This window comes from Lactuca sativa, chromosome 6 (assembly GCF_002870075.4).
Source record: "Lactuca sativa cultivar Salinas chromosome 6, Lsat_Salinas_v11, whole genome shotgun sequence".
Classification (NCBI taxonomy): Eukaryota; Viridiplantae; Streptophyta; class Magnoliopsida; order Asterales; family Asteraceae; genus Lactuca; species Lactuca sativa.
This window is the reverse complement of record NC_056628.2, coordinates 58,200,268-58,226,161: the sequence shown is the minus strand read 5'-3', so window position 1 is coordinate 58,226,161 and position 25,894 is coordinate 58,200,268. Positions and strand designations below refer to the sequence as shown.

Here is a 25,894-nt window from a genome sequence, read left to right as displayed (position 1 = left end):
TAGGGTTGCATGTACACTTAGGAAGTGTTAGAATGCTCAAAACCCATCACATACATGGATATAAAGGCTCTAAATGTCTATTTTAAGTTCTTAATGGAACTTCATGCTCAAGAGGGACCTTAATCACAACCAAGACTGTGACTTTATGCTTCTAGAATCTAAGGAGGGTCCAGATCTGAAGTTACAACTCCAGATCTAGCCCATAACTCATCATACCAACTTGAAAATCCATAAAAAGCCCTAGAAACTCAACAAAAGGGAAAAAGGGAAGGAAGGATGGCACTTTAATACTTCCAAACGATGCTAGCTGAGGTAAATCTTGCTTCCCACTCCTTCCTTGCTTCAATTTCCTTTGCACTCTTAGCTTTCTTCCTCCAAGATCCTCTTTTCCAAGCTTCAAACACCACTCCAAGGCACACACACGAATTAGGGTTTTAAGGGGCTCTCAAAGACTGTAAAGAGGCCAAAGGAGGCTAAGGCTCCTTTAAATAGAGGTGCAAACCCCGGGATTTAGGGTTTCCCCTGCCAGCTCCTACTCGCCGAGTCCCAACATGGAATCGTCGAGTAGGTTACTTAAAACGCGATCTCATCCAGCTGCTACTTGACGAGTAGGTCAACCAACTCGTCAAGTAGAGCTTAACCCAATAATTCTTATTTAAGAAATACCTGAGAATCGGGGCGTTACACAACTCAACTCATATTAGAATTTTAGGAGAAATGTGATATTCCATAATGTTACTAATGTACTATTGGCAAGTTATAATTCAAAGTACCTCACTTTTTACCAATTATTGAATATAAACCCTAATTAGGGTTACTAACGTAAAATTCGATAATTCAATTGTATATTATTTATGTATAACTAATATTCATAACACAATGTAGTTGAGTTCATAAAACATATACTACATGACAAATTCATAACAAAGGTTACATATTCATATTTTTAGTGAATTCGTCACCAAATGCGACAGATTTTATACCCGACTTAAACACTCAAACTTTAACGAAAAGAATTAGGAATCATCCTAACTTTCGTGTAATGTGTTATTATTTTTGATGATAATAATTTGAATTTAGATGACTCAAATTAAGTAATTATACATCATTTTTACCACCCTTTTTATAAAAATCACCAACTCTTATAAAAATTACCCATTTTTATACAAATACATTACAAAGACAACATTTGTCTTATATGGTGATTACACCTTTTATAAAGAATTGGTATTTTAATAAAAAAAAAAAATCAAACTTGAATTTTTTATTCAAGATGCCATACCCTACACCCCCCCTACCCACTCCACCCCACCCCACCCCTCCTCTCAACCTCCATCTCTCCCCTTTAATTTCGGCCGAAACCTCTTCCCTTCATTCCATCTTCTTCATTTTCTTCATCTCTTCTTCAAGAACAAGTCATTTCTCTCGAGATTAATCTCCATAAGTTGGTTCTTGATCTTTTGATAAGTTTTTCCTTATCAATCTAGTGATTCTATACATATATATAATATTTTTGTTACAATTACACATATTAATATGTGTTAGTATCCATAGGGTATTTCGTTTTTATCCAAGTTTTAGGGGAGGGGGGAATACAAGTAACTTGTATAATAATACAAGTTGTTATACATGCTTTATCTCCATGTTGTGTAAAAGTGTTATCTATATGAAATAATGTTATTACCTAGTATTATGCACATTTATGTGTGGTATATTGCACAAAATTCAATTCTATGAAAAATGGGTATAAACATGCTATATGTCTTGAGAAAAAGTCATAAAAACAAAACTATAAAAACTATGGTTTTTATGAACATAATATGACTTTTCTAGCAAAAATGGTTATAACCAAGTTATTACACTATTTTTTTTTTTGTGGGATATAAACCACAATATGTTATTTTGGACATATGTTATAAAACTAGTTATAAATACCAAGGATTTGGTTTTACAAAAAGAAAACCTAAAAATCTATCATTTTCTGTAAAAATTAGGATTTTCTAACAAAAATGGTCATAACTAGGTTATGGTACCATTTTTGTGAAACTTGACCTAGAATATGTTGTTTTAAACATATAAGGTTAGCTTGACTTTTAAACTTCACAAAAAGGTAAAAATAAATTTTGCAAAGTTTATAGTTCAATATTTACCGTTTGGCGACGTAAAAATGCCAAAAACTATAAAACTGACTTTATCATACTAATAGTTCATATACTTGTGTTGGATGTATAATATATGTTATTTATGAACATCTAAACATGTTAACTTATATATATATATATATATATATATATATATATATATATGTGTGTGTGTGTGTGTGTGTGTGTATAGGTACAACAAAACATTTATAATAAACTATAATAGGTATAGTTTATGGGTCATTAACACCATTATAACATTTTGGGACAAGAAGAATAATTATATGAAAGTATATAATTATTATGCACTACACTAATATTATGAAAAAGTGATACTTACACTTACAAGGGTTTTCATTACACAAAACGTAAACTTGTTGAAACAATTATGTGAGACAAAGTCTTCACCGTACCTACCAGACTATACACTATAGTCCTGAATTATAACCAGAATCTCGGTAAGAGAGAATGATACTTGTGTATAGATATATATAGGACTGATAATCCCGCACCTAAGCTGCTAGCTACAGCTAGACCGGCAGGTCTGGGGTGACAAATGTCTAACATTCTGACGTCTGAAGAACGTCACGGCAGACCAATTTCGGTTAATAACTCACATGGGGAATCAACAATACATTTAGTTTACGGGGTAACATGCGTTCAAAAGGTTTTATATAACAAAAACTACGTAATACTATTTTAAGTATAGAAATACTTATACAATTTTGGTCTTAGGGTTTTTAAGACTACAACTCATTTTAAGAAAATATTGGATTTTCTATGAACAAATACTATCATTTTACAAGGAAAGAATTACAGATTTTTATCCATACAAAATTCTTATGAACTCACTAACTTAATTGCTGACATTTTTCAAAACTACTTGTATTCTCAGGAAACCGTTAAACAGGTAGTCACAAGGCTTTTGATGATGGGACGTTACAGCGTCGTACTATTCAGTTTTGTCATCATGTAATTGGTTTTGAAACATACAATACTTGGAAACAACGTAACATTCTCAATTATATTTATAATGGTTGTGTTTGCTTTGATCACTATTGTACATTATGTTGTGATATTGTTCATGAAGTCATCCACCCCCAGACGTTTCCACCATCCAGGTTTGGGGTGTGACATGTATACCTTGTAAACATGCATTGGTGGCAATTTGGGACATGATAAATATTGGTTTACCTGAGTCGTGGGTGCATCCCACTAACTAGTTAAGTACATGGAAGGAAATGTATTCCTTCAAGATCGAGCCTATCAATGGAAGAAGAATATGGGTAAAGTATCATTTTTCCTACAACATTGCTTCTTCCCAAGCACCATATCCAATTTGATTCCAATTACATTAACAAAAACCTAAAAACATGTTCATTCCATTCCATATCATGTGCGTTCCATTCTATTGCAGTTACATACCAATAGGAAAGACAATAACCTAAAAACAACTTCATTCCATTCCATTTCAATTGCATTCCATTCCATTACAGATACATCCAATAGGAAATACAAAAACCCAAAAAAACAACGTTTGGAACTCATTACATAACTTCTGACAAGTCAATTATATTCCATTCCAAAACAATTACATTACAATTTGTAAATTAGAGTAGCCACAAAGAAAACCCAACTTAACAGTAATAGTAGCCTGAATTTCTTGATTTCATTTTGAAGCTCATTCGTACTTTTGGCATGGACATATGTATCTTCATCAGGCCAACATACAAAACCACATCGTGGTCCCTGTGATTTCAGTAATTTCACGAGAGATTAAGTGTATAAATGAAAACAGTGACTTAGCAAAAAAATACCTTCCCAGTACAACAATAAAATAGCTTCACATGGTTTTTCTTTGTCGTTGAGGTGCGTATAACATAGGATGACTAGAATCATAGGTAATCGCCATTATGTGTATTTCTCAAATGATGGAAGTTGCAGAGAAGAAGAAGACAACGAGAAAGAGATGGGTTTTGTCAATTGTATATGTATATTAACGTTCGTATAGGGTTTTGAATTAAAAAGACGAGATTACCCCTAGCATGACAGACACGTGGGCTTTTTAACAGGGGTGGCTAACGGGATATTCACGGAAGGACCAAACGTGTAAAAAAACAAAATTTGTACAAACTACAAAGACCATTTTAGTAATTTGTTCTAATAAAAGACCATCTAATTCTAAAGGTGACGTTTACTATTATCATCTTGCGAGGCATAATGCGAGTAAAAAATGAGAGTGTGCAAGAATCTCAAAGGGATGCTTATTATTCTTAAGATGATCATTATGTTGAGACCAAATTGATAGATATGTGTAATCAAATTAAATACATATTCCATCATCTAAATAAACGAAATCCCCGATTTTATCTGATTAACCATTATATGGGAATAAAATAAGATTAAGTATTGTAAATTTGGGGAAAATCAAATTACAAGTTAAAAAAAAAAAACTTATGGCCGATGAATGGGCAAATCATATCTGGTTTGGAAAACAATATTTTTGTCGAACTTTCCTTTTCAGTAGTGAACGAAGTTCGTCTTGGCGTAAGGTGTTTTCAATTATTCAGGTTCAATCAAGGTGTTAACGATATTTTTTCTGCTAAAATTTTAAAAAGATATATACAACAAAATCTTTGTTTTAATAAAAATGTAAATAATGTAAAGAAGTTATTGATCAAAACGACATTTTTATGCGATATTGTTTGGCATGTATAAACTATTTTATATTTTAAGGTTATTGCAATTTCATGTTTGATGAGGCCACAAAAGTAGTTTATCGTAAATTATAAACTAGCTTATAAGCTAGTTCTTTAATAAACCACTTTAGACAATTTATTGATAAGATAACTTATACTTTAAAAGCTGACTTTTTTGCTAGCGTGTCAAACACAGTCTAAACGATTTTTTGTCTGATTTTCAAACTTGTTTATTCAAACAAGTCCTGAGCCAGTTTCAACCGCAAACTACCCGAGCCAATAGTATCCGATCGAATCGAACCAAACCAAACCGATTTCGGAATACCCATTTCCATATGGTTTTTGACTATTTTTCCCTAAACCGGTTTGTAATATTTTGGACTTTGCATGCCCATCTTTATTAGAAAGTAGAGAAATTTATTTTTTGTACAAAAACAACTGAACAAGGCCCAATTATTAGGCCTTACAAGCCCAATGCTACTTCCAGCCATTTTTATCTCCTTAATTTCTGAATCTCATTCTACAGCCAAAGTTTACCATTTCATAATCATCACTTTCAGATCGTCATCTTTGCCGTGGTTTTTCGCTCTTTGAATCTCCGTTTTTGATTCTACGCAAGGCTCTTAGTTTTTCCCACTCTCACGTAAGCCGAATCCTCTTCATCTGAAACCCTTACTCATTAATCTAATTTCTACGATTCAATATTTCTATAAGTTTGTTCTAATTGGCCCATGCATCGTCTTCCCGAAAATTCCTCTTTTCTTCCATAAAATTCATCAACCAACGTTCAATTGATCGATATCACAAATCGCTGTCTAATATCAATCCAATCTCATTCTGTTATTCATGTTTCAAAATCTGTGAATCTAATTGAAATTTGTGAGCGTGTTACATTACACGGTTCGATTAAAGCTAATTCTTTTTTGGGATTCCATTGATGACATGATGAAAATTTGCAGGAAGATGGAGGAGACACCTTTTAGGGCAAGAGAGAAGCTAATTGAGAAGCAAAGATTGTTTCAAAGCATTCAGAATAGCACTCATCTCAAGGGTCCAATGGATAAAATCACATCTGTTGCTATCCCTCTTGCATTAGCTGGATCTTCGATCTTTCTCATTGTGAGTGTGTGTATTCATTCATCTTCATTGGAATTTGTTGGGTTTTTTTTTTTTTTGTAATTTGTTTGTGTTCTTTTTTATACAGGTTCGAGGAATATATAACATGTCTCATGGGATTGGAAAGAAAGCATAAGCATATGAAGTTTTTTTTTTTTTTTTTTGAAGGTTAAATAATTACTAGGTAGCATAAGTGTTACTTAGTAATGGTTGTGTGATTTTATTCATTTGTTTGCTGTGGATTGAAGCATGGCATTTTGAGATATCATTGGAATTATGTTAATAATTTTGTTCATGATTGAAAGCTTTTGAATATATTGCATGGAGAAAATGGCTTGTAGTGCGGCATTGCAAAATCATAAATTGGTTTTAATTTATTATAGAATCTTTTTTTGGAAAAAAACTTGAAGTGTGTATAAGGAGTTATAAGGGTATTTTTGGATCCAGTTTTGAGAGTTTAAGCTCGAATTAAAGTATTAAACAAAAAAGTTATAATCTACTAAAAGATATTTCAATTAGGTTTTTTACACCTTTTAGTCTTTATGTTTTATCTCATTTTATATATTTAAAAAGACTACAAGATTGTTTGATATGTTTTTTTAGTGAGTTTATTAGGTTTGACTACGTCGATTCAAATTGTTTTGATACCCCAGTTTTAGAACTACTTGTCAAACACTCTTAGAATTATTTTTATCATAAATAAAAACCATGGTTCACAACTTCTAGTAGCAAACTAGTTTTCCCAAACTAACTCTAAAATTGGGGCCCAGCTAAATATTTCTTTGCCGTTTTATGTTGGATTTGTAAATTTGTCAAAAACAGTTGGAATATTGCGCTTATAAATTAGCATATTTGTTATTGTTTTTATGTAAAAAAAAACTTCTATGAAAAAGATATGTGAGTGCCATTTAATGAAGTTTCTTATTTATAAGCATACTTTCTTTAAAAATAAATCAGTTTTGTGATAAGTGATCATATATGTTAGTTAGGGATTTTAATCTGCATTTCGATTACAAACCCTACAAATATTAACAACGTTTTAAAAACTAGGTTTTTAGTTCCTGGTTCGTTTTTAGAATTTTTATGTTTTTGTATTTATTATTTTGGTATAGAGAAAAACTTATCAAAAATCCAATTCAAAAGAGTTATTTGTCCTTTTAAAGGTCTACAAAGCAGGCCTTTATGAATATGAAAAATAAAGTCAAATGTTATATTACATCATATTCACTTTCTAGAATTGCATAGAATGGATCTGAAAACTAGTTATCATATAAAAAAATACAATAAATAAATAAATATTAAGAAGGGCCAAGAAAGGGGGACAACGGGTAGGAGAAATGGAGGTTTGGGCTATCCTTTTATGCAAGATTTCACTACAATCAATATAACAAATAATATAGAAAGATTTAGATAGATGTGAAAAAGAGTACAAAAGTTTGGCATACAACATGTTTCATTTCCATGTGTTTTTATTCAATTTAACTGGTTCAATTGGATTTTTGTTAAAACAAACCAGTTAGTTTGTTTCAGTCGAAAAATAAACATAAAATTGATATTAGTTAAACCGTTTCTTTCCCTGGTAATTGATTCGAATAAGTTTTTAAAACATTGGATATTAACAAAAGGATAATGTAATATGATTGTATTTCATTTCATTTTATGTCAACCAAATAGGTGATGAATTCCACTATTTGGATTCGATACATGTGACATTTCTACTTATTTGTTTTTATCCATTTACTTAAAAAAAGTAATTTGACTTATATACGGTTTGCGGCCACATTTTGTAAATTAACAATTTATTTTATAAAACAGTTAGCAACATCATCTAAACAGCTCATACCAAACTTGACTAAAAATTAGGGGTGACAAATTGGGTAATCATATTTTTTTTCCTGACACGACACGACACGATGTCGTGTTTTTTTAACTAACAAGAAAACTAACTGATTAAAAAACGACAATCACGACATGACAAAAATAACATAAAATAACAATTAGTTTTCTACTTTTTTTAATTAATATTTAATTATACATGACTCGAAAAACACGACAGATAAATACTAAATCGTGTAAATTTCGTTTCAAATTTTGAACACGAATACTAAACGACACGACATCGTGTTTTTTTTATATTTGAACACAACACGAACACGAATTCAAATTTCAGTTTCGTCTCAATTTCATTTTATATCGTATATCAACTATCACCCCTATCCAAAACATATTTAAATCACAAAAAAAATAATTAAATCTAAGTTTGAATGTTGAACCTACCTATACAATTTTTTGCATCTAAATTATGGTGGCACTAACAACCATAATATGATGGTCGACATGCCAAGGGACAACATAGTCATTGTAATTTATCCGTACACGGTCCAAAAACGCACACCGTGTCTTCCAGTCTCAAGCGCCGGTTTCCTTTCACCATATCCAACTAAATGACAACTTTACCCTTCCTTGTTTTCCCTATAGGATAATCGATCGCTTTCTCCGCTTCATATAAAACTTACGTATCGCACACATCATAGTGCCAGGGGTCCAGGGTTGCCCAACCTAATTCGTAATCCTATTTCTGGATATTCCGAGAAGTTCGCAATTCTAGTAGCTCAAGATTCTTCCCCAATTTACTCAATCTTTTTCCATATCAATGGATTCGTGACGACGTAAGTGGTTTCTTCGATTCTCTCCTTTTGTATTACCTGATCACTTTTTGACCTAGGTCATGTTCTTCTTCCGAATATTAGTTTCCATGATTCATTTCTTTCATTTTGTTAATACTGAAATGTGATTTACTATCTTTCTTCTGGTTAAACTGTCTTTTTTGATATATACGAGGACCATGTTTGTTTAAGACCTGAAAACCTGGGCTGTAGTTTTGCGACTCCCTTTTGGAGCACCATGATTATTCACTACATAACAATACCTGAGATATTTCTGTTTTGATTTCTTTCTCTCTCTCTCTCTCTCTCTCTCTCTCTCTCTCTCTTTTATATCGATTTATACGTTAACTGTTTGAATTTTGTGGTTTGTGTAGGAAGTAGATTGAATTGACAACATCGTCCCGATTCTGTTTGTGTTTGCTCAATGGCTGCTACTTCAGAAACTGTTCTTCAAGTTCTATGTAATGCTGGGCCTAGCAAATCCCATACCAGATTATCCTCCAACAAGTCAAATTTCTTGGGTTTATCTAAACATGGCTTCAATTCTGTAAGGGCAAAAGGGTCTAGTTGCACCAAAATAGAAAGTTCAAGGCATAAAAACCACAGGAGGATCTGTGCATTTCATATTGTTGACCCTGTTCACCATGGATCAAATCATAATGATCGATTTAGGTCTTTGAGCTGTAAATGCCAAAAAAGTGACAGTGTTACTGATGTGGTTAATGAAGAACTAAACAGGAAGATTAATGGAAAGATAGATCCTCTTCTCGATGGCAATTTGGGTACAAATGGAAATGGAGCTTTTAGCAGCGTATTACCAAATGCTGACATAGACTCCAAAGAGGAGGAAGCATGGGAGTTATTAAGAGCTTCCATGGTTTATTATTGTGGTAATCCAGTTGGAACTATTGCTGCTAATGATCCAAGCGACTCTTCCATTCTCAACTATGATCAAGTCTTCATACGTGATTTCATCCCATCTGGGATTGCTTTTCTTTTGAAAGGAGAGTATGATATTGTTCGCAACTTCATCTTACACACCCTTCAGTTACAGGTGATTAATGATTTCCCACTCTTAATCTAATAAAACCATGTCACTACATACCTTTTTTTGTTCATATTTTATCTTTATTACTTCATAGAGTTGGGAGAAAACTGTGGATTGTCATAGTCCTGGACAAGGATTAATGCCTGCAAGCTTTAAGGTACGTACAGTTCCACTTGATGGTGATGATTCTGCAACTGAAGATATTTTAGATCCTGATTTTGGTGAAGCAGCCATTGGTCGAGTTGCACCAGTTGACTCTGGTAAGTAAAAGTCACCTTCTTTATCATTTATAAACAGAAGGGTAGAATCGTCATTTACTCTCACATTGATTCAGGGTTGTGGTGGATCATATTGTTGAGAGCATATGGGAAATGCACAGGGGATCTTTCTGTTCAAGAAAGGATTGATGTGCAAACTGGAATTAAGATGATTTTGAAGCTTTGTCTTGCTGATGGTTTTGACATGTTTCCAACTCTTTTAGTGACTGATGGATCATGTATGATAGATAGGCGTATGGGAATTCATGGACACCCTTTGGAAATTCAGGTACCCTTTTTCTTTCTTGAACATCTTATGTAGCTAAATGCAAGAAATAGCAATGCACTTTCATTGGTTTATTTACGAACAATATTCACCAATCAGTATAATCTCCTAATAAGAAAGGAAAAAAATTTAAAAGTACAACAATGCTATAAATGGATACCCTTTTTATAAAACAATACCTTAATGCTATAAATGGATACTTTTTTCATAAATGAAAGTATATTGCTATTTCTTGCAGGCGTTATTCTACTCAGCCTTACTTTCAGCAAGGGAGATGCTTACACGTGAAGATGCATCAGCAGATTTAATGACAGCATTAAGCAATCGTCTTGTTGCATTATCATTTCATGTGAGAGAATATTATTGGGTTGATATGAAAAAGCTTAATGAAATCTACAGATACAAAACAGAAGAGTATTCGTATGATGCAGTTAACAAATTCAACATTTATCCAGATCAAATTCCACCATGGTTAGTTGAATGGATGCCAAATAAAGGAGGGTATATGATTGGAAACTTGCAGCCAGCTCATATGGATTTTAGGTTTTTTTCTCTTGGGAATTTATGGTCGATTGTGAGTAGTCTTGCAACAAGTGAACAATCACATGCGATTTTGGATCTTTATGAAGCTAAATGGGGACAACTTGTTGGTGATATGCCATTGAAGATTTGTTATCCAGCTCTTGAAGAGCAAGAATGGAGGATTATTACTGGAAGTGATCCAAAAAACACGTAGGTATTGTTTGGTGTGGGAATGGAATCGTTCATTCCGTTGATGGAATGGAATTGGCCATTCACAAAGGAATGTGGTTCTTTCCATTTTGTTAATTTTCATTCCTTCTTTTTTATTCCATCGTGGAATGGAATGAAAATTACAATACAACCCGTTTTTATTTACGACATAAATCTTTTTTAAAAATAAGATATCATTATTTTATATAAAAATATTATTTTTATTCCAACTGATTTGGGTTTTTATTACCTTTTAAATTAATGTGTAGAAAGGAGCTACAATTATACATTTTGTACATACTATTCAAATATAATATACCAATTCCTTCTATTCCTATGGAATGTAATGACTCATTGGTTGTATTCCATTACATTGTCCACTCCATTCCATTCCATCCATACCAATAATGTATTTGACTTCTTGTTCTTGATTATTTCATTAATAGTAAAAAAAATGGTATACAGTTTCATGACATTTGTTTTATTATGTAGGCCTTGGTCTTACCACAATGGAGGTTCTTGGCCAACTTTACTTTGGCAGGTCAGTTTCATCCTTACAAACTGCAAAAAATATTCTTTGGATTGATGAAATTGAAGAAGGAATGGAATCGTTCATTCCCTTCTATACAAATTCCTAACTTTTTTTTTGTGTTATTATTATTCAGCTGACTGTGGCAAGCATAAAGATGAATAGGCCTGAAATTGCTGAAAACGCAGTAAAAGTTGCTGAAAGACGAATTGCAAAAGACAAATGGCCCGAATATTATGACACCAAAAGAGGAAGATTTATCGGGAAACAAGCACGCCTTTTTCAAACATGGTCAATTGCAGGATACATTGTTGCAAAACAACTACTTGCAAATCCAGATGCTGCAAAGATGCTAGTGAATATTGAGGATATGGAACTTGTTAATGCGTTTTCTTGCATGCTTAGTGCGAATCCAAGGAGAAAAAGATCACGAAAAGGTCTCAATCAAAGCTTCATAATCTAAACCGGAATGGAATCAGAATAGTAATTTGTTATGGTAATGGAGTTGGAGTTGGAGTTGGACCTTATAGTGGTAGTGTTTTGAGGTTGATGAAAGGAATGAGGCATGGTAGGGAATAGGGATGGGGTAATGGAATAAGGAAGGTAACGGAATAAGGCATTACATTCCATGATTATGTTTTGTTTGCTTATAGGAATTTCGGATGGTGTTTTTTTATTATATATGTAAATACAATATATAATTTTGCAAAATGATTATTCTTCCAAGCTTCAACAAACTTGACTTGGTTTGCAAATTGCAATGTCTCATCCCAAGAACATCATGTGTACTGTGGTGTAAGTTAGGTACACAGTGTTGACATAAGAATCTAATTAATGTACATAAGGAGCCCAAACAACATTGTCATAATTATATGAAAATAGCCTTCCAAAATCGTAGTTTCTAGATGGGTTAAGTCTTCTTCAAGATCAATGTTGCTTTGTTCTCTTTACATTGAATTATAGTAGTCCTTTACCATATTTAAATAAACTTGGAGTTCTCGAATAAAGAACTAGGTTGATAAGTTGGTGGGATCTCCTTCATATTTTTCAACTTTTTAGAATTATATGGGTGAACGGAGTTGATGGCGGGTTGGGTAAAATGGTCAATGGCACCGTTGGGGTGACGAATCCAAGGTCTCATAGCGAGTCGGGGAACCTGTCAACTAGTCATACTTTCTTTTTAACTTTTTTTATACAATTTTACAAATATAAATACCTATCTTTACTTTAAACAAACCACTCCTCCGATTCCATTACACACCACTCCAATTTCATCCAATTCCCTATAAGGATTCTCGTTGCAAATCCACATAAGGCGATTTTAGTCAAAGACGCAACTGTTGAAACAAAAACACTACTCAAGATTTTCCATTTTTTGTTCAAGAAACCCAAACCCCACTCTATTTACAATATCCAAACCATCAACAACAATATAACCAAGTCTTAATCCAACAATCCTACAACCAATTTCGTCTTCTGCAAGATAATATCGATCATACTCACCACATGCAGTTTTCTCAAATGGTTCTGGAAACCCCATACCAATGTGCTCCTCGTGAGATCTTCCAGTTTCGTGATACTCAAAACATAGAATCCGAAGAATATAGTGATGTGCTCGCTTCCGTCTGAAATGAGCAAACTAGTGACGACCACGAACCCGTTGTTGAGAATACACACAATTATACAAAACGCCAAAAGTCAAAGAAATGGTCAGAAAACGAAGAGGCGGCTTTGGCTAAGGCATGTGCGTTTCTAGAGTTAAGGCACACAAAAAATCAACAACGGTCTCAAGCATTATGGGAGCGGGTTCATGACCATTTTAATGTTTAAGTGGGAGGTTCAAATTGGACAAGGCATCAAGTGAATTCAAAATGGAACGATCTTTAAAAGAACTGTAACGATTTCAACATCTACAACTGTAAGTTGAATATTCTGGCTAGCGGGAGATCCGAGGTCGATGTTTTAAAATCGACACAAAGCGAGTATCAGAGGCTTACTAACATGAAAGCTTTTCCCCATGAAAAAGATTGGGATATTCTAAAAAAACCACACAAAATGGTTGCACGTAAAAAAAACACAGTGAGTCTTCATTGGTGAACTTGGAATGCTCTCGTTAGAATGAACTCTTGTATTTTTTTTAAAGTGTTGATGGTGAAGAATACTCTCTAGACTGAGCCTTCTTTATAAAAAAGAACAAAAACATCTTCCTTCAAAACTTACACAACATCTGCAGATGCACAATTTCAACTTGGATTCGGCCAACAAGAGGAGGTGTTTCATGTTGTTGACTCGCCACCTTGGAGACAACAGAAAGAAAAGAAAATGACATTGACATCCTCACAACATAACGAAATAGTTTATATCGTCAACGAAATCGTCGACATCCACACTGTAAATAAATCGGAGGTAGAAGAGAGAAAACGCTACCGAGATGAAAGACATTGTTTTATAAGAGAAATCGAGTAACGGAAAGTTCAATTGTTGGAACACAAGATAGAGGCCCAATAGATGCAGTATTTTATCAATCTGCATTATTGATCGGAGGTGTTCTGCAAACGGGTGATTAAGAGGAAATGACAAATTGTAACAAAATATATATATGGTTGGGAGCATGCATTTTATTTTAGGAATTAGGAATTTTAATTATTATATTTTTTTTAATTGTCGTTTTATCTTCTTCTTTTTCATTTGTACTAGTTTCTTTTTATAAAAAAATGTTATGTTTTACGTTATTTTTATTTTTATTTTTTTAGTTTTAAATTAATAGTAATAAAAGTTACATCAAAAAAACGAAAATTGAATGGTTTGGGAGGGATTAGAAAGATGAATTTCTATGTGTGGTGTGATTGGAAGGGTGGAAGAGAGAGACTGTGTTGTGTGATTGGAAGGGTGGAAGAGAGAAACGAGAAAAAGATTGATATGTCAAAAGGCAATGATTTGACAAATGGATTGCCAAGAGTGGGAAAGATCCACCCTAATATCAAAGATTTGAAAGTTTGGTGGAACTATACGGAGGTTTAGAGTGATTTAGGTAGCTAAATAGATATTGGGGTGAAAAAATGGTTGGGAAGTATTCAGGTATTTATAGGGTGAGTTTTGGGAGAGAAATATTTATAGGGTGAGTTTTAGGAGAGAAATTGGAGACCGATTTCTAGTCGTTGGTAGACCAGGACAGAGACCGGTCCAACCCAAGATTCATCTGGGACCGCCTCGGGACAGACGGTTTGTTGAAAATAGGGGGACTTGACCATACAGGTCTGCACCATCTATGAACTTTTTGTTCTGAGACCGGTTCATCTTCTATCTATTTCGGAGACCAGTTTTTTTTGGTCTATTTCTAAACAATACACAAAATTGGTTTCAAACCCCCAAATAGAACTGATTAAACTTTAAATAACTATAATAAAAAATAAAAAAATAAAAAAAACATTACTTTTTATTTAAGAAAGACATAATTGCAATCTAATTCAAATAATAATATTTTAAAAGAAGTACAAATGGGTCATGCTATGATTTCGTTCCATTCAATGATTTAGTTGATAATAAAGAGTTATTCAATGTGTACTTAAACTTCAAGAAGTAAACTAATTTAATGTTATTTCGATCACTCTACAAGACAATAATCCCACATCACTCATCAACGCAGGCCCTAGTGTCTGAAGCATCACCTAGACTCATTCGTCGCCATGTATTTGTTTTTGTCCTCATCAAACACCTTGAATGGTTCCATCATATCCGTCTTTTACTACTTACTACTTACTAGTCTACTTTTATAGTTTTTGTTACCATTCTCTGTCTAATCTGCATAATGTGTATACACTTAGTTTCATCATACAAAAACTTCAATGTAAGAATAATGCTACAATAACAAGTAGGGAGTAAAAATGGTACCGTACCATATATTTTTTTCCAAATTATATACCATACCAATTATAGTTGGTATAAAAATACAATTACTATTACCATATACCATACAAAATATACTCAGGGTCGGTCCAAACATATATGGGGCCCGGGGCGAAAAGAAAAAAAAAAAAAGGGTCTTTCAAATACAAATATAATAAAGATTCAAAAAATTATCATTACTCTTCAATATAGACGTTCTCAATTAGAAATAAAAAAACAAACTAAATTGTTTATATTTTGAGCTAAATTGAGTTTCAACCAACTTTAGGTCCTAAAAATCATTTCGGTAATATATATATATATATATATATATATATATATATATATATATATATATATATATATATATATATATATATAAACTACATAGTCCATAAATTTTGGGCCCCCTGGAGTCGTGGGCCCTGGGCGGTCGCCCGGATTGTCCACCGTCTGGACCGGCCCTGAATATATTGTGTAAAATATATATATAAGCAAAAGGATGTAATATATCATATACCACATGAACTACCTCCTTGTACATTGTGTTACAATAGCCAAACTACAAAAAAAAAAAAAAAAAAAAAAAAAAAAAAAAAAAAAACCCTCACAAATAGTCATTGTACATTTACAATACATAATGGAGATCAAACCTAATTAATCAAATATTACATGTATACTCATGGTAGGAAGTAAGTTATAAGAAAATAAATTACAAAAGAAAAGCTTCAAAATTAAAGATAAGAGAAGATAAAATGAAATTCTAAATATGTTTTTAATGTATAAAAGTTAATATATATATATATATATATATATATATATATATATATATATATATATATATATATATATATATATATATATATATATATATATATATATATATACGAGAATGAATGATAAAATGTAAATGAAAATTAATGGGAAGATGACTGAAGCTACGAGGGATGCCGAAAACCAGCTAAAACATACATCAATCGATAATAAGAATGTAATAAAGACAGTCCAAACAAGGTTAATAGTAATATGTGGAAAAAAAAAAAAAGATTAAATATGAACAAAACCTAAACTATATTAGCTTTATAAGTCTTTAAACCTTAAAAAATAGAAAATTATAAATATAGTCAAAATTCTTAATTAGCAAAAAAAAAAAATAAATAAATAAATAAATAGAAACATGTTTTTTAAAAATAGCCAACAATTTCACCTATGGAATTGGTCGACTATGAAATTGTTCTCATCCCCGTTGATTTCACTAAATGGGCTATGAATTTGGCCCATTTCGACCACATCAAGCCCAATAATGTATAGGTATAAAAATATTGTTTTTTTTTTTTTTTATGAAATCGGATGGCTAAGAGCCACCGACGATTGCGATTTCCTCTAGCTTGACTTGTAATTTTGGAGTTTTTTTTAATAAAAGTTTGTCATTATGACTATAATTTTTATATATTAAATACGATTTTTGATCTGTTTGACTATGATTTCGTACATTTTTACTAATGTATATATAAAATGTATATAAAAACTGGACTATCGGTGTTTTTCGACAACTATATTTTTTACTAAAATAGTATGAGTTCTACAGAGTTTCGGAAGTGGGTGTTATAGCATTTTATCTTAGGAATTAAGAATTTTAATTATCATATCTATTTTTTAATTGTCATTTTATCTTTTTTTTCATGTGTACTTATTTCTTTTTAATAAAAAAATGTTATGTTTTATTATTAGTTTTTTAGTTTTAAATTAGTAATAGAAGTTATATAAAAAATGAAATTTAAGTGGTTTTGTAGGGATGAAAAATATGAATTTCCATATGTTGTGGAATTAAAGAGATTGAAGAGAGAGAACAAAGAAAAAAAAAAGATGTGACGACAAACAATAATTTGAGAAATCGATTGCCAAGAGTGGGAATGATGGATACAATTTCACATGTGGATTTGGCCAACTATGAAATCACCCTCATCACCTGTGATTTCACTAAAGAGGTTATAAATTTAGCCTATTTCAACCACATCCACCCCAATAGCGTGTAGGAATAAAACGTAAGAATTATTGTTGTTTTTTTTATGAAATCGCAGTTGGCTAAGAGCCACCTGTGATTGTGATTTTCTCTGGCTTGACTTGCGATTTTGGTGTTTTTTCTTAATACAAGTATGTCATTTTAACTATGATTTTGTATATATTAACTATGATTTCTGACATGTTTGACTATGATTTCATACATTTTTACTAGTCTATATATAAAATGTAGATAAAAATGGACTATCAGTGTTTTTTTGACATGTAACGCCCCAAAATTCATAACCAAAGTTTTTGTTTTTATAGTAAATAAACCATCAACCAACATATTCATCAAAACCATTAAGTATTCAGATTGAATCAAACAACATCCCCAAACTACATCAAAGTCAATAAGCGGAAAATCATAGTGTGTGCAGTGCGATCATCTCGAGCTCTTCTCCTTCGAATTGGAAGCACTTTAAACATTAACTAAAAATCGTAAGCACAAAGCTTAGTGAGTTTCCAAAAATACTTCATACCATACATACAATGGGCCTTACCCGACAACCATCGGTCCCCGCCCTGAAAAGATATATCAGTAACATGCGATGAGCCCCGCCCAACACACTCATCAGGCCCCACCGAGTATACATGCAAATACATACAACACATGAAAAAGTCACGTAGATAGCTAGCATACAAATAACCATAATCCAATGGGCTGACATTGATGCATACATGAGCCTTCAACCTGATTGGACCACAGTATTGGGCCTGCAGGCTATCTGCACCACTATTAGAGCCTTCAGTATGACTGGACCAATGTGGCTGGCCTACAGCCTATCCGAACCACTCTTCGGGCCTTCGGCTTGACTGGACCGCCTCGCAGGCCTTCAGTTTATCCGGACCGCCCTGGGTATCTTAGCCTTCAGCACAAAGCAGGACCATCTCAACCCAACCGACCATAACACATCAACATATATCATAACAACCAATATCCAACAAATACAAGTAGCCATACAGATCTACGGGTCTAACACATATCCAACAATACAAGTAATTATATAGCTCTACCAGTCTAACGTGTATCAGTAATCATCAGGTAATCATATAGATCTACCACATACTCAGTATAACATCTATAAATATATCAGGATTTCAAATCCAGTGGGCCAACACTAGTGCCTTCGACTCACAAGTACAATGAGGAAAAACTCACCTATCAGTCTGAAAAGATCGTTGAATAGGACACAACTCTGAATATCAGCTCAATCGGTTACCTATTCATTGGAACACGACCAATCTTAACTTATAACCAAAATACCCAAAATACCCTTAGTTTAAACTTAATCAAACCCTGGTCAAAGACAAAAGTCAAAAAGTCAACGAGTCAACTCAGCTGAGTACGTTGGGTACTCAGCTTGTACGTGGGGTGTACTCGAGCATTGACCAAAAGCGGGGGTTTGACTGCGTACGCGCATCGTATCACTTGGTACCCCCAGCGTACGCGCCTGGCTCCTTTTCCATCTCATTGAGAGCTTAATGCTTAAGCCCTTATATCCAAATTATAGATCTAGAACCAAATGTTGTCCTTGACCATAAAGTTTACAACTTTATGGTCTTTCATGGCTATTAAGTGCTAAATACCAAAAACACTAACCTTTTAACCCATTAAGACATCCAAACTCACGCATAAAAGGGAAATAATGACAAAGACCACATTTTTTGCTTCTAAACACTTCAAAACATTTGAAATGACAGCTTAAACGGATTGGAGTAGTTCATACTCAAAATACCAAACTAATAGGACCAAAAGAACACAAACTTCATGACCAAACTAGATCTAAGCATAGCTTCATCAAGTTCATAGTTTTTTTTTACCTTCAAAGAGTATCCAAAGATGATGTGATTCTGGGATCCAAGATGCTACATACTTCTAGGATGATATGTTCTTCTTCCTTCCTCCTTCAAGTTCACCAAAACACACACACCAAGCTCAAAAATGGCTTCAAAAGGATTAAGGTTTGCTAGGAGCTCGAAATAGGGTTGGGGACTAATGAAAGGAATGAGACTTAGGACATAAGGATGTTTAAATAGGGTCCAAACCCTAAAAATTAGGGTTTGAGATCTTGCCATGTACGCCATGCATATGCTATGTACGCCTAACATACGTGCCCCTCGCCCAAAAATTACAAAAATGCCACTATGGGCCACTTTGCAACAATCTTCACACATAAGGGCAAAAATGCAATAGATTTTCATATTTGGGGTTTAAAATGGAAACACATCAATATGTTACATATTTATTGGGTGAAACAAATAATTTACTTAATATTAAACAACATGGATAATAAACTAGTAAACATATATTAAATATGAAAAGAATATTGCAAAAAAAAAGCGACATTAATATTATCGTGAGTAAGAGTTATTAATAATGTATTAAATATGAAAAAAATAGCGAAATTTCAAGTCGCTAATAATAAATATTATACCTTATAAACTAGTAAAAATATATCAAGTACCGCAAAAAAAAAATACAAGTCACTAATATTAAATATCAAGCATTATAAACTAGTAAAAGTATATCAAATATGACAAGAATTTGACAAAAAAAAATTGTACAAATCACTAATGCAATACGTATTTATCAATGCCTCGCTGCCATTCTCATCTAAAAAAAAATGTGACCTACGATTTGACCCTTATGAGCTGAGATTTCCGCCTAGTCAATTAAGAATTCCTCTAAAAAAATTAAATATATAAAACCTAGTAAAACACGATTAAGACATGAAATAAGTAGATAATTTATAAGGATTTCAGAATAATAATGTTCTTGAGCAATTAGAGAGAGTAGAAAGGATTTTTTAAAATTAGAAGTGTGAAAATAAATATTTCAATAATTTAATGTTTATATACTTCATTCATGGCTGAAAATTGGCCTAAATTCTAGCCCAACAAGACTAAATAGAAGGTGAGGCTAATGACCTGTGATTTGGACGTTTATAGTTTATATATTAAAAAAAAAAAAGGAAAAATTTATGAAATGATAAAAAATGGGATAGTTTGAAAAACAAAATGACCAAGGATTTAGGAATTTCGGAAAATATCACGATTTCTACATAGAGAAGCTTTGCGGAATGTTAATCCTTTGTGGAAATGACGTGATAGGGGAAAAAGACAAAAATTTTAGTTGAATACATGGTTCCGTAGAGATGTCATATGCGGATCTATTTTTCAGAGGAGTACCTCTAAGAAAACGTTCTTCGCTGAAACATGTCCTAATAACGATTTTGGTATGTGTTTTCTTTTAAATCTAAGTGAATCTTATACTATGTTTCTAAGTCAATTTAAACTCTCAAAAATTGACTTAGAAACGTATTTTTATACTTTTAAGTTGACTTAGATTTAGAAGAAAACACATACCAAAATCGTTATAATTAAGACATGTTTCAGCGAAAAACATTTTCTCAGAGGAATATCTCTGAAGAAAAGATCCATAGAAGGCATCACTGCGAAACCGATGCACCCTCTGCAAAACAATGCATTCCACTAAATTTTTTGTCTTTTTCCTCTGCCATGTCATTTCCTCAGAGCATTTACCCTTCCTCATAAGATTTATCCTTCCGCAGAGCTCTTCTCTACGGAAATTGTGGTTATTTTCAGAAATATCTAAATCATTGGTCAATTTTTTCAAACTACCTCCTTTTTTTGTCATTTCATAAATTTTTTCAAAAAAATATATTTTTTACAAAATCATTAAGAAATTTGGTTATATATATATATATATATATATATATATATATATATATATATAGGTTCAGGTTCATTTGATACCATTCTAATTTTGTGAGACTGTGAGACCAAATCTAAAAATAATTTTAAAATGCAAAATAAATGGAAAAACCCAAAAATTCTTTTTTTAAATATTATTTTCGGAACTTGAATTAACTAAAAAAAATTAAAAAAATTAAAAAAAAATCCTCTTTTTTTTTTGAAAAATACGTGAAATATTCTAAATAGAATATTACACTGACATATTCTAAAAAATAATTTTAAAATGCAAAATAAATAGAAAAATCTAAAAATTCTTTTTTTAAATATTATTTTCGGAATTTGAATTAACTAAAAAAATAAAAAATAAATAAAAAAATCCCATTTTTTTAAAAAATACGTGAAATATTCTAAATAGAATAGAATATTACACTGTACATATTCTAAAAATAATTTTAAAATGCAAAATAAATGAAAAAATCAAAAAAAAAATTTAAATATTATTTTCGGAACTTGAATTAACTAAAATTTTTTTTTTTAAAAAGTAAAATAAATAAAAATAAATAAAAAAATACGTCTCACGGTCTCACAAAATTAGGCCGTCTCACATGAACCTAACCCTATATATATATATTAAAAAAGGACTAACAAACCATTAATCAGGACCTCTTTCTGTTTCTATAATTTACTCTAGCTTTTAGTATGTAATTTGCATTACTAAAAAGTATAAATTACATTTTTGATCCTACGTATAGCTATTTTTTCAATTTTGGTTTCAATTTTTTTTTCACTTTTTAATCATTATTTGATTTTAACGGTTTTGTAGTTTTGTTCCTAAAAAATATAATCACGTACAATGACAAAAAAAATTGTTTCAAAAGTAACTACCAAAATTTTATGAAAAAAAAATAGTTTTTAATGGAAATTAAAAGAAAAAAAAAAGATAAAAAATCCAACTACAGACAAAAAATATAGTAGTACTTTTCAATCTTATAACGTCACTCTCGACGACCTAAATCCTAATCATTATTTCGTATGTTTAAAAGTAAACGTGTTTTTATATTTCAAAAAGGTAATATTTTTTAACCAAAATTTGTTTTTAGTATTATTTGTTATTCTACCCAATAGTCTATCGGGTAAAGCACTCACTTCTCGGACAGGAGATTTAGGCCCCGTTTGATACGTATCTTTTCAGGTTCAAACAGATCTTTCTGGCTGAATGGACCGGAAAGACTGTTTGATTTGCACAAAAAAATGGGTCTTTCCTAGTAAGATATGTCTTTCCCAGAAAGCCCCAAAATCATATCTTTCTGGCTGAATAGGCTGGAAAGACAATTATACACCAAACCCCGTCTCTTTCTTTCTTTATTGGATTATTAATTTTTTTAAATAACTTTTTTTTTAATTTATTTTTTATTGAATTATTACTTTTTTTTTCATCATTCAACACAGTCAATCAGATATACAATCAAACAACATGGTTTCTTTCCCAATCAGAAAACTTTTTCAGACAACACTTTATCGGACAGCACTTTCTCAGACAGAAACTATCAAGTTCAAGAGTTTGAGGGTTTCTACTAGAAGTTGGTCAGAAGAGAGTATACGACCTATTTCGAAACCCACTTTTATTTTCTGTTAATAATAATCACTTTCTAACATCTAACTATGTCTCTATTTAAACCACTTTTAAGTATGTTACTATTAATGAAGGACTAAGTTGATTATTAAGTGTTGTGAAAAAGAAGGTTGTTTTTACGATGGATATGTCGAAATGGGAGAAATATTTAATACAAGACTGAAAAGTATAAAAGGGTACAAGTGGAACTGCATGGTTTTATCTCCACTTCGGTTAAAGAAATAAATGAAGATTGGGAGGTGTAAGTGATGGGTCATCACTCAATGACTCAATGCATAAGATAAAGGTACAAGTACTTTCTGCACCATCGACTTTCATGACCCACAACTATTGTGTGTATATTTTCTTAATCATGATGTTTGATATTTTTATTATATAACAGGTGGTGTGTCCTTATTGTTTGGTAGATCGGTATTAATAGGGTACGCTAATTTAATTTTAAAAATTGCATGAAAACATATTTTGATATAATTCTATTATAACAATAAGAAACTAAATAACAATATATTTATATAAAAACAAAATAATGTCTGTTGTGGATAGAGACAATGTACTCATTTAAAAGATTGTACCATTTGAACCGTTTATGTTGAAACTACCTGTTTACCTTATGACCCGTTTTGTGGGTTATAAATCATGGATGAATAACAATATTTTATCGTTTATGTTGAAACTATGTGGCTACCTTATGACCTGTTATGTGGGTTATAAACGGTGGATGAAAAATAATATTTTAAACAATTCTACACCTCAAATGTTAGGTTCCGACCACATGACACATTAGATTTATATAAGAACAAAATAATATCAACTTCAAATTGTTGACACATTGTTTTTGAGGCTCGGGCAATATATGAAATTCTTTTTAGGTTGGTCAAACTTATTGATAAGTTTTAGACGTTTAGTAGATCAATTTGTTTATAATTTGATTGGAAAAAGTTTGTTCAAACAAATTACATAATAAAAAATTCATAATTGTCCATTTAAAACAAATTTTCAATTGAAACCAATTCACTGCATAATTACCGAATGATTTCTCCATAATAATGCGTGAATTGAAGTAATGTTCAAACAAATTACCAACTAAAACGTGATTTTTATCATAAGCACTAAAATCAATGATTGTACCGATAGATTTTTTTCAACAATATTATTCTTGATTAATGTTATCCATTTTCTTGCATCCATCGACCATCCAATAATTTCTTTAGAATCATCAGAATGAATCATCTCCGACCTTCAGCTTCTTGACACGTCTCCTCACATCTTGGAATCCAATACAACCATGGTGCTCAAAGTAAATCAGACAAGTCAGGGGCGACTCAACCAGTTTGGGGCTCTATGCAAACCAAAATTTTGGGACCTTTTGGTATTTACTATACTTAATCGCGAAAGAAGAATCTGCCAATACTATTCTACTTCAAAGTTCAAAAAACAAATTTATTCATTCTTTTGTGCAGAAAATAAAAAACAGATTTCATCATCAAACAGATTTAGCTTCATCAACATAACAAAATTTATCATAGATTATAAAATTATCACAATACACAAACTCACAATCATATATAATCAACAATGGATGGTATGAGCTATGGAGAAATGGAGAATCAGAGGAAGAACTGAAGAAGAACATACATTTTCACATTTATAGAATTCAGCCTTGTTAAGATCTAGCATTGTCCACATAAATAAAGTGTTTTGGCTACATCAGAGCAAACACAAAAAATTAAAAATAAAAAATTTTAATTACTAACTTCAAAATCCAATAATATCATTAAAGAATAGAAAGCATAATAGAGACCATATCTCTTTCTACAACCTAAACAAAACACCTATATATCAATTGTTTCACCAATGTAGGTAACAAAACAATTCAAAGGCAATTCTCTATTTGTGTTTTAATCAACCAATTCCACACATTGAAAGGAACATCTAACAACTAGTTTTCAAGTTCAGAGCATTAGATGTTAAACTAAATATCCTTTCAAGAAAACAAGCTACACAAGCTCAAACTTAGCAATCCCAATTTCAACAGGATGGCAAGGGAGAAATCGTAAGTAAGAAAATCCTTCAATAGTGACCTAAAACCGAACTCAATCAGAATAAGAATCAGTATTCAAGAATCACCAAATTAATTGAGTTCTTAACACTTGACAACCTTTCTTTTAGAATTAACAATGAATCTAACCTCTTTTTTTTTTGAACAATCAAGAATCGATCAGAACCAAGAAAAGAAGAATCGAGTATCAGAGAATTAGACTTGTAATGGTTTCTGCAGTTCCGAGGAGAATGAAGAATGAAACCGGAGATTCAGAGAAAGAAGAACAATCACATTCAATTTCTGTCAAAAAAATAATTTATGCGGTTCTATTTCTGCCATGGTTCTAAAAAACGCGCCATGGCGTGCCTCAAGGTGTGTCATGACGTGAGGCGTGGTGTAGCCGTTACGAAAACGTCAAAGGCGGGTTTGTTAAGCGTAGCGCCCAAATAACGTGTCAAGGCGCGCCTTATCGCGATATGACGCGAGTTTTTTCAAGGCGCGGATTTTTTATTTTTTATTTTTATTTTTTTTATCAGGACTAAAATAATTAAGTTTTTGTTAACATCTTATATTAAATACTAATATACCACTTCTAAAAACTTGATATACTTGATAAAAACCAATAATTATATGATTTATCTCTTGTAATATATAGAAAATAGTCACGCCTTGAAAAACGTCATGACTCGCCAAGGCTTGTCATAGCTTAACTTTTACCTTGCCGTCAAACCACGCCTCACGTTATTTAGAACCTTGATTTCTGCTAATGTGTACTAATGGAGAATATAAATCGATAGTTCCTTAATATTTGGGTTATGTGGGGCCCTTTAGATTTAGGGCCCTAAACAAGGGCTTAGTTTCAATCTATGTAAAACCGGCCCTGCCACAAGTTTATGTACAATCCCAAAATGTTGTGAAATGGATGTATGTTAGAAATATGGTTTAGTGGCACTTGGAAATCTGAGAATCATGATAATCACTTTCAAATCGAAGTATTTATGTGGTACTCCCAAATCCTAACTGGATAAGACTCAGAGAAAATCAGAGAGAAAGAAAGAGAGAATGAGATTGTGTAATTTC

General features: G+C 32.1%; 2 protein-coding genes across 2 annotated transcripts; both read left to right on the top strand.

Annotated features, from left to right (window-relative positions):
* The first annotated feature begins 5,372 nt into the window (after nucleotides 1–5,372).
* LOC111896621 (uncharacterized) lies at nucleotides 5,373–6,364 on the top strand. Its single transcript, XM_023892598.3, has 3 exons — nucleotides 5,373–5,483; nucleotides 5,800–5,959; nucleotides 6,045–6,364. Exons 2-3 carry the CDS (start codon nucleotides 5,804–5,806, stop codon nucleotides 6,090–6,092), a joined length of 204 nt encoding a protein of 67 aa, XP_023748366.1. The 5' UTR covers nucleotides 5,373–5,483; nucleotides 5,800–5,803; the 3' UTR covers nucleotides 6,093–6,364.
* Nucleotides 6,365–8,466: 2,102 nt separating this feature from the next.
* On the top strand, nucleotides 8,467–12,185 carry LOC111896644 (alkaline/neutral invertase E, chloroplastic). Its single transcript, XM_023892615.2, has 7 exons — nucleotides 8,467–8,625; nucleotides 8,997–9,676; nucleotides 9,765–9,930; nucleotides 10,005–10,216; nucleotides 10,452–10,945; nucleotides 11,438–11,486; nucleotides 11,611–12,185. Exons 2-7 carry the CDS (start codon nucleotides 9,047–9,049, stop codon nucleotides 11,935–11,937), a joined length of 1,878 nt encoding a protein of 625 aa, XP_023748383.1. The 5' UTR covers nucleotides 8,467–8,625; nucleotides 8,997–9,046; the 3' UTR covers nucleotides 11,938–12,185.
* Nucleotides 12,186–25,894: the final 13,709 nt, after the last annotated feature.